The sequence below is a fragment of the Eupeodes corollae genome, chromosome 2, assembly GCF_945859685.1.
Source record: "Eupeodes corollae chromosome 2, idEupCoro1.1, whole genome shotgun sequence".
In the NCBI taxonomy this organism is placed as follows: domain Eukaryota; kingdom Metazoa; phylum Arthropoda; class Insecta; order Diptera; family Syrphidae; genus Eupeodes; species Eupeodes corollae.
The window spans coordinates 133,656,534-133,666,929 of record NC_079148.1 but is presented as its reverse complement, the minus strand read 5'-3'; the positions used below and the strand labels follow the sequence as shown (position 1 = coordinate 133,666,929).

Here is a 10,396-nt window from a genome sequence, read left to right as displayed (position 1 = left end):
TTTTTCTCAAGGGGATCCTTTTTAGGAACATGGCTGACTATACTTAAATGTCATCCGTGACGTCATTCATCCCCAAAAAGAAAATACATAAAAAAAACATACCCAATATTATATCACCCTCTTTGCATTTTTCGTTCTTTTGTGTGAGTATATGTGTGTATGTATGCTTTAAGGACACTTTTACGAGGGTGTCATCCGCCCCCAACATCAGTGAATATAACCTCCACCAAAAATGCTTGGACTAGCATTCCAGCAAATCTACTCCTGCATAGCTCCGCAGGTCGTCAGACAGTGAAGCTGCTTCTGTTCTGTCCGTCCTAGAGATACAGAAAAGTTGTTAAAGCTTATACCTTTAAAGTAATACCATTCATCATTATATCCAGACAGTGTGTTAAAGTTGTGTTTTTTAATTGAAATTTAAATTTAAAAAAAAAAGTGCTACTGCATTCGAATACAGAAAGCTTGATTGGGGCTGTTAATTGAAAAACAAAAGTGAGATTTTGAATAAACAAAAGAGTTAAATAAAACAAAATCGCTAGAGAAAAAGTTATCAATAGATACATATACATTTTCCTATTGTACTCTTCTTCTTCTTCTTCCCTCACATATTAAGGTCACGCATTCCATCAGAGAAATATATATATATCAGCAAAATACAAAAATCCTCACATACTCAAATAGTTGTTTCCTGTTTCAAATATTATATACCGTCATTTTTGCCATTTTAATTGTGTGCTTAGTTGTAGAATAAAAAACTTTTAAAATCGCTATTTTATAATTTTTAGTGTGAAAGCTTATTGATTTTATTTTCTGTTAATACTTCAAATATCACCATCACCCTTAAGAGCAAGAGGGTAGACATTTTGAATTTTTAAACTTGCCCCCCACATAAAATCAAATCAGTCAAACTGATTTTCCTAAAGCAATACATCGACGATCTCCGAAAGATTATTGGTAAGATTTTTTATTTTAATTATGCATAATTTTTTTATTTTTCAACTCACTAATTTGTTTGAATCTTTTAAACCTTTAACCTTTTGCCAACCTCCGTTTTTTGCGTCTTTACGTCTTTCTTTCAAAAGGAAACGCAATGACGCCATTTTGTACGTGTTACGTAAATTAATTGGCTACGCTTTGGTTTTAAATTTCCGTTTTTTAGTCCTTCTACAACGTAGGTTGATGAAAGAAAAATTTGTATGCGATTGCGCAGTGAAAAATTTTCAAATTAACATAATTTTTAGTGTTCTCACAAAAGGACATGATCATAACCTTCAGGTTTCCTTGCGCGCACGAAAGTAGGTCATGTGATATGTATCTAAATCATCTACCTACCTACAGTGATTGCATGTAATATATAAACATGAGTTTTATATAAATCCTTAGGACAGTATTTTATATGTATACGTATATGCATCTAGGTCCCTACCTATTCTCAAAGAAAAGATAAACTATCGATTCAGTTGTAGGTTCACTGTGCCACACTTCTCTCGTGTTAATAAGCGAAAATTTTAAATTTTAAAGAATAAAAAACTAAAAAATAAAGTAATTATTAATCAAGTAAATTATTTGTAACATCCCTGTGTACTTTGTTAACTAATGTGAAGTTTACGTAATCATTTTAACCGTGTTGTGTTGCTGCCTTCCACACTTTTTCTTTGTTCATACTTTTTTGATTTTTAATGAACTTTGGCACTATATTCGAAAACATTTCGAGCATTATCAAATACAAAAATCAATATTTCATTCTTTTTTTGTTAAATTTTATTTGCACCTGTTTGTTTTATAAAAAAAAAATTACATCACATGAGTCATTCGCAAATAATTGACAAGTAGCCTAATTTTTCATGAAATTGCGTAATAGATTGACATTAAATTGTAGGTCCCTAACATTTCCAACCAAAATACAATAGAAACAAAAATTTTCACTAGGACTTGGTTCTAATATGCTCTTGCGCTTTTTAATTTCATCATATTTGAAAATCCTGCTCATTGAATCATTTAATATGTGATATAATCAGTACACCATGTTTTCACTAAATTTTTGTGTGAGACTCTTAGAGTGACGGCCATTTTTCACAAGCTTTAAAGTTTTATGTTTAACCAAGTTTCATTCATTAATTTCTATTTTTTTAGTTTTTTTTATATAACATCCCTGTTTCTTTTGTTCTATACGTGAATGTACAATCCGCTTGAATGTTTTTCTTATTAATTTATATCTATTATATTTTTAATTTCAGAGGAGAAAATGTCGATCAATCCAAATAACTATAAACTGTCTGACAGAACTGGGAGGCTTACAGCTTACGGTAAGTTTTTAAAAATACTTTATACGAAATTCATAAAATAAACTGTTTAAATGATTAAAGACAGATGCCATCTAAATTTGAAGACCATTTTTCCAAATATGGCCGACACTGTTGGCAACGATGTCCATTGAAAAGTTCAAAGGTCATTCTCAAAATCAATTGATTTTCTCTCTTTTTGTTGCTGTTGTTTTTTTCTTTTTGTTTCAAAAAATACCATATCCACCATATTTTTAGAGAGTTGGTATTAAAATTTGTCTGCCATTTTATGCTCTGCGCACGATCTGATTCAAAGATGGCGTCAACCTTCACTGTGTAGGGGCATCGTCCCTAAGAATTCGTTCATTGAATAATAATGAAAATCTTCGTAAAAACTAAGAAAACAGAACAAATATATTATACTTATAGAAAAATAAAATGGTTGTATATCAAACTTTACAAACTAATGCAATCTGACTTAAATCACAACTTAACCTTCTTGACGTAGAATATGTAAGCATATATACATAGGTACAAACTTAACGAATGCAAGCATTTATGTATATATTGTTGAATGTTGATTCAATGACGTAAGCAACATTCGTTGGGCGCCATTTTTGTAAACTTCTTCAGATATTAAGTTTGATATAGCTACATAGAACCTATCGAAAGAGGGGCTCTATAATACATACTCACTGTACATAAAAGGTATATGAATCTTTTTTATAAAATACTCTAAAGTCTTCTTCAATATAGAACCAGTAAATACATTTAATATTCTCCTACTTTCAAGGGGGTTTCCCCTTATATTTGTTTAAATATATAAATATAAATATACTGCAAAGTTGTATTTTATTTAAGTTACTAGAGGATTAACTTTTGAGTAGGGTACATAATGTCATCGATTTTAAATGAAAGTGACAGAGTAATTATTAAAACTTTTTATTTTAGTGAAAGCTTAAAAAAAGATTTTCTTCTTATAATATATGTATTTATGTTGAAATTTCAGACGTGCATGGAAGAAAAGATGCTTATATTCTTACAAAAGACAATTTTAAATTGAATCAAGAAAATAATTGAAGTTTTTTTTTCAATTAAAAGAAAAGTCAATTATAAAGAATGATAATTCAAATTTCTTCGAACATTGATTAATTATAATAAAAAAATTTAAAAGGCAAAGAAAATTTCTATATTTTTCACTTTTATAAACTTATAGAATTCGACATTACCAAATATGATACAACAATCGAAGAATGGCAAAAAAGTTTATTTATTAGAATTTTAGACTTTCAAATCATATCCCAAAAAATTTGAATTCATATATTGCATTATAAATAAGCATAAAATAAAAGCTGTAAAATACATTTCTAATAATTCAAATAGAAAAAAATTTTATTTATAAACAATCAAATTAAACAATTCTATTAAAAAACATAGGAAACTAATTAAAAACGGCCTTTCTTAACCGTATCATTATTTAAAGTTTCTATTTGTTATTGAATACTTATCAAAGGGTGGATGCATTGGTTTTTCGACAATCATTCTTGGATTGTCATTCATTGCTTATTGACGAATCCACTGAGGTTGATTTTCTGAAGTTGATTTTTTTTCAAAAATTGATATTCCATTGTTGCCATTTCTTGCCACCATTTTGACCATTGACGATGCTTAAAACGGTCAAGAGGCTTAAGTTATTAAGTCAATTGCGTGTTATGGTTGGGCACGACTACGAGTACAGGTGGACGACTCTTCAGCAACACTATCGCGAAAACCCAAATGAGTATCGGCCAGTAGCCATATTGCAATATTTATCCAAAGTTTTTGAAAAAATTATGAACATACAAATGCGGGAATATCTAAAACGTAACGATGTGTTATGTGCCAATCAATCCGATTTCCGTATCAAACACAGTTCCACTACTGCCCTTATAAAAGTGGTCGAAGAAATAAGAAAAAGTGTAGATAAGAATTTTGTGTCTTTCCTCACTCTTTTTTCTTTCTTTCTTCCAAAGCCTTTGACACTGTTAACCACCGTAATTTATGCATCAAATTAAGGAATGAGTTTCAATTTACGTTATAATCAGTGAGACTCATTTTCTCATATCCTAGTTCTAGACACCAAGCAGTAGTTGCTAACAACCAAACTTCAAGTTTTCTTCCTCTAACACGAGGTGTTCCCCAAGGGTCTATTTTGAGTCCATTACTTTTTACCATGTATGTTAATAAGCTTTACCTTTAACTCATCTATACATATGTATGCCGATGATGTACAGCTTAGGTACAGTTGTCCACTAGGGTTGTTTAAATTGGTATTTGGGAGATAAAGGAATATCTAAATAAGATACTGCTCTGGTCTTGATGAAACAGACTTTGTTTAAATCCTACTAAGTCAAAATGCTTAATCATTTCAAAAGACCCTACAGACACATCTTGATTTTGTCCAGTATTACTCAATGATAACCCTATTCAGTTTGTTGACTCATCCAAGAATCTTGGAGTAGTATTCAATAAGACACTCACTTGGACAAAGCATATACCACGTATCATAGGTAGAGATTACGGAGGCTTACCTATGTTATGGACCACCCAAAGAATCACTCCAATAAAAACAAGAATGATTCTTGCTAAGTCGCTGCTTATTCCGCTTTTAATATTTAGGTGTGAACTCTTTAGTAGTTGCGATTCGAAGCAGAAAAGGAAACTTAATGTTGTCTAAAGTAGTTTGACAAGATATTTTTTTGGACTACGGAAATATGTTCACAATTCCTCATACGCAAGATTAATATATGGTTTTACTCTTGATAATCTTTTCTCGTTTAAGACCTACCTTTACAACAGAATCCTTTTCCCACGCTCTAATCGAAGCACCGATCTGATACCAATACGCTTCTCCTATCTTGTTTCGAGCCGTCAATTTTTCTTTCACGCGTTTCGGTTGTGGAATTCCCTATATCAAACTATAAGGATGATACGCTGCACTACTCGGCTGGCATTGCGATGATTTTAACTTTAGTTTTTTTTTATATACTTTAAAGGTGTTTTAACAGGTATTATAATAAAGTCCATTGATCAAATCTTTTTCATTAATTAAATAGTATAAAAAAGTTTTGTTTATATTAATGGTTTTTTTCAAGTCATCTTGTTTAAAATTTAGTATTCATTCATTTCATGTAAACCAATTGTATCTTACTGTGCAAGACTAAATAATATGTAATAAATAAATAAAATAACTGTACGAGCATGCACTGGTACTTTCACATCTCCTATAGGCCCAGCTTGCACGATTAAATTGGCCAAACAAATCGTGAAGTGCATGAAATGCATTTTGATTTGAACGCATATTTTAAAAATAAGCCTGACTAACTTTAACGCTCTGTTCGATTGTACATCTTTTCATTCCTCGAATTGAGTCTGAAATTGATAAATGTCAAATGAAATGCAAAAGAAACATTTAAAAAAGGTCCTTTTAATTTAATCACCCCTTTTAGGAATAATTACAATAAAAATAACAGCCCAATCACTTTCGTTAGCAAGGATCTTTGTTATTTTCAACTTCGATATCATCATTAGACTGATATTAAAATGCAAATGAAGTTTATTTTAAAATAATTTTATTAAAATCTGTTAGTTTATAAAAACCACACTTAAAAAAACAGTCCTCTTGGTTTGTAATTAAATTTAAGCTAATTTGACGATACAGAACAAGAAGAATCCTTATGATTTAAAAAACGAAAACCAAATAATTTTTTTAAGTAACAATAGTCGATGGCAAGATACTTCTGTTGTCACACAAAAAATATATAATACTTAATTATTTACAATGGCATAATTTCACAATCAGAAATATAATTTAGCAAAGCTTTATTTTAAAATTTAAAAAAACAATTTATCATGAATTTGTGTTTTCTCCCTAATCCCTGAATCAAAAGGTTTCAAAGAATTGTTCACTATTTCTGTCTAAACATTAAAAAGAGAATGTTTTGTATTAAACTTATTAAGTAAATAACAAAGAAAACATTATTTGATTTCCGTAAATCAATCTTCTTAGATATCTTAAGCTTCCCTAGATGCTCAATATTGGCTAGGCTACCCCAGACGATCCAATATTTTTCACAATAATTTAGTTGAAAGCTGTCACTTGTGTAATTCAGACACCATGCTGAGTGATGCTTTCTTAATGGATGCTGCCTTGCAACGTGAATCGAAAAGTATTGTGTTCTCTTCCAGCAGTGTCAACAAATATATGTAATTTATTTTTAAAACTTTCAATTCAAAAAGTTTACCTTTTAGTTTTAGTTTAACCAAAATAATGTGTTGTTTTTATTTTTCACTTTTGCGACAAAAATAAAAAATTCGACACAGAAACTGATGCTTTCTTTATGGATGCTGCTTTGCAAAGTGAATGGTTCCTCCAAGTTTCTAAGAAACTGCATTGCTTCAAAATAAAACTATTCCAACTGCACCACTTTATTATTCGCTGTTTATCAGTTTCAGGATTTCGAGATTTAAATCAAACATGGCATTACGACGGTAGAGAAGTCGAAAAATTGGGTCCCCGATTCCTTCCATTTGTCTTTCTGTCTTCTCCCCTACAGCCCAAACCATTCGGTCGATTGACTTCAAAATTGAGAATTTTTGAGTTTTTGAGACGATTCACGTTGGACGCTTTTTTTTAATACTACAGATAACAGTATTCCCCATACAAAATTTTTGGCCAAAATAGAAGATTCGAATCTTCTCAAAAACAAACTGATTGATGAACCAATGAACAGATTTCAAACATTCTTTTTGCTGCACAAGCTACCTCAATAATATTTGATGAACAAAAATATCATTGTTTCTATTTTTGATTTTTAAAAAAATATTAAAATTTTATCAAAATGGTTTTGATTTACTTCATTAATATTGCACAGCCTTGCAATATTATTTCTAGACGCTGAATAATATTGTGCAATATCAAAGTCTGTACAATAATATTAAGCGTCTAGGGCCTTTATATTTACCCTTTGAAATTGCACGAATTTGAGACGAAGTAAAGAGATAGCTGACGTATGGTTTTCAAATACTTTCATAGAGTTGGTCCTTTTGACAGCTCTCACTTGATTTGTGCTAAGTTTAGTTTGTCATTTCATAATAGACTTATTTCTGAACAAAGTTTGCAAGTTTTGCAAAGATATTACCAAAATAATGTTAATATGCCAAAAGCCAACGAAACAATCAATTTATTAAAGCAAACTTTTCATGAGCATATTATCGTGCGTGCGTCGTAGGCCTGCTTCCAAGATCAAGCGATTTAACGCTGCTTAACTATTAGTTGTAGAGCAATGTAAAGCCGCTTGTTTACGAAAATATTATGTGCGTTTTTTTTACGCACAAAGTGGTCGAAAATTTTGCCACCCGGCTGAAATTTATTAAAGCCAGGCGCGTCTACCCTTACTCGAAATAACTTTCGAAACGTAGCAAAACATTATATTATGCTTAACTATTAGTTGTAGAGCAATGTAAAGCCGCTTGTTTACGAAAATATTATGTGCGTTTTTTTTACGCACAAAGTGGTCGAAAATTTTACCACCCGGCTGAAATTTATTAAAGCCAGGCGCGTCTACCTTTACTGGAAATAACTTTCAAAACGTAGCAAAACATTATATTCATAATAAAGCTAAACGATTGGCTATACAAATAAATTATGTGAGTTTTATTTATTTTTGGAAACCACTCGTTTAAAGAAATGTTTAACAGATATGAGACGTCAAAATGCGTGGCTAAAACCAATCTTTATGAACATATAAATTGTCGGTAGCTATTTTAGTTTGCTTACAAGCCACAACGAACAGCTGATGTATGACTTCATTCTATGTGTGCGCGCGAAACTCAGGCGTTAATTCTATGTATGGGTGAAAATAAAAACAATCCAAAGATTTGTATTTATCGACATAACAAATACAAAAATGTAAAAGCAAATGGGTTTTGGAAGGTGATAAAAACTTAGGTTTTATTCTTTTAATCGTGTTTTTTTTGCGTGACCCCGAAACAGTCGAAAACAATCCAATGTAAGCACCACCTTAGAAAATAAATATACTCATATATCTATCTGTCAAAATATTTACTGTGAGTTGACATTTTTAGCATCTAGTAAAATGAGTTAAGTTTCTAGATGAGAAATGGTTTAAAAAAATGGAAATTAAGGAGATCAACATTGGATTCAGAGACTTGAATCATTTGAATTGTAGTATTTAACTTGGAAACAATAAACATTGCACAACAAACTTCCAAAAACAAACAACAAAAGAAAATTCAAATAATGCTCCAAATAGAATCGAAAAGTATTGTTTTTCTTCCAGAAGTATCCACAAATACAATGTTTTTTTGAAAACTTTCAATTCTTAAAAGTTTACAGAATATATGGTTACCTTTAAGTTTTAGTTTAACCGAAATAATCTTTTGTTTTTGTTTTTCACTTTTGCAACAATAAAAAATATATTTTTGTCACAGAAACTTCATTGGAAGAAAAATTTGTGTGTTCATATTAAACTGAAAGGAAAATAGTTTCAAAATAAATTCATCCAAGTTAAATTTGGTGTAAGAAATTCAAATCTTATTTATAGATCTGCAGAAGTTAGAATTTGTTTCAAGCTAAACAAATGGTACGTAACGTTTTTCAAATGCTATCATCTTTAACTAAACTTATTGCTAAATATCTACAAAAGTAGCATAATCTGTATACAAAAATAGTCTAAATAGAAATTGAGAACTCTTTCTTCCTAGAAAAAAAAGTATCTATTGAATTTCAATTTTGTCATTAAAAACACATTTGAAAACGTCACATGTACGACAATCGAAGTTATAAAAAACAATGTCCTAGAAAATGGAATTTCCATTTCTTTGTTAGTATTTTTTTTAAAACTCTTCATTTGTTTTGGATAACAGCTTGCATGATGCTTTCAATGTAAAGTGTTAACAAAACAAAACATGTGTGTTCATATTTTTCATAAAAAAATCAAAACAAAAGAACAAACCCTACAAATGAAAATAAATTGATATCTTTGTTCACTTTACAACATGAGGGTCTCTTTCACAAGTAATTATTACTATTTGGATCGCGCCGAGTCGAGATAATACATATTTCGCCTAAGGTAACAAACAATTATTTGCAGTTTCGAAAACAATTTTAATTGAAAAGATGCTAAAACAAAACAAAAATTCATATGGAAACGAACGATGACTGTGCTGAGAATTCATATTTACATAAGGATAAGGAATGCAAATATCTAAAGCTATGAACATAAAACTCTGTTCATTTCGAACCTACAATTATAAAAAATGTAAAAAATGAAAAGCAAGGGTAACAAGTTTGGATGGGGTACGTTGTATAGGGGTGGTTCTTAATAAAACAAAAAGTATTCAGGCCCCTCTTCAAATCAGTAAAAAACAATGAAAATAACTTACATTCATTTATTTTGTATCTTGTTTTCTCAGTTTTATTAATTAAAAAAAAGGAACTGTTGATTTAAAAAAAAAACGAATAATTTTAAAGAAATTAAAATACAAGGGTGGGTCAAAAAGTTCGCGGAATAGAAAGAAAGGGGTATGAAATTTACAACATTTTTATTTGTTCGTTTCAATATATTCTCCCTTAAGCCTAATGTACTTCAGATCTTCCGAAAAGTTTATATTTATAAATAATTTGTCAAGTCCTTGAAAATATAAAGAAATTACCGACCTCACCTGTCCAATATCATTAAATCTTTTTACAAGAAGTTCTTTCTTCAGATTTGGAAATACAAAATAATCAAAGGGCTAAATCCGGGCTATAAGGAAGGTGATTTAATAAACTGAACCCACATTTCTGCAAGGCAGTCATAGCAACGTGACTCTTGTGAACTGGTTCATTGTCTTATGCAAAAACAGAACGCCTTTTGTCCATTTAGTCTCCTTTTTTCTACGATGGCTTCTTTTAAATTATGTAGAATGCTAGCGTAGGATCCTTTTCTTATTGTAATCAATAACCAATATGCGAATCCCAAAGGACTGTACCCATGATTTTTCCAGCTTTTCTTCAACTTCTAAGGGGGTTCTCTCTTTTGCGCCACTACATCGACTCCTGTTTTGACTAA

At 30.4% G+C, this 10,396-nt stretch overlaps 1 protein-coding gene across 1 annotated transcript in view; it reads left to right on the top strand.

Annotated features, from left to right (window-relative positions):
• The first annotated feature begins 259 nt into the window (after positions 1–259).
• LOC129947835 (glutamate decarboxylase) overlaps positions 260–10,396 on the top strand; it is a 49,650-nt gene continuing 39,513 nt past the window's right edge. Inside the window, exons 1-2 of the mRNA XM_056058562.1 lie at positions 260–492; positions 2,238–2,306. Of these exons, the coding sequence (XP_055914537.1) occupies positions 2,246–2,306 (61 nt within the window). The 5' untranslated portion in view covers positions 260–492; positions 2,238–2,245. The remainder of the gene's footprint in view (positions 493–2,237; positions 2,307–10,396) is intronic.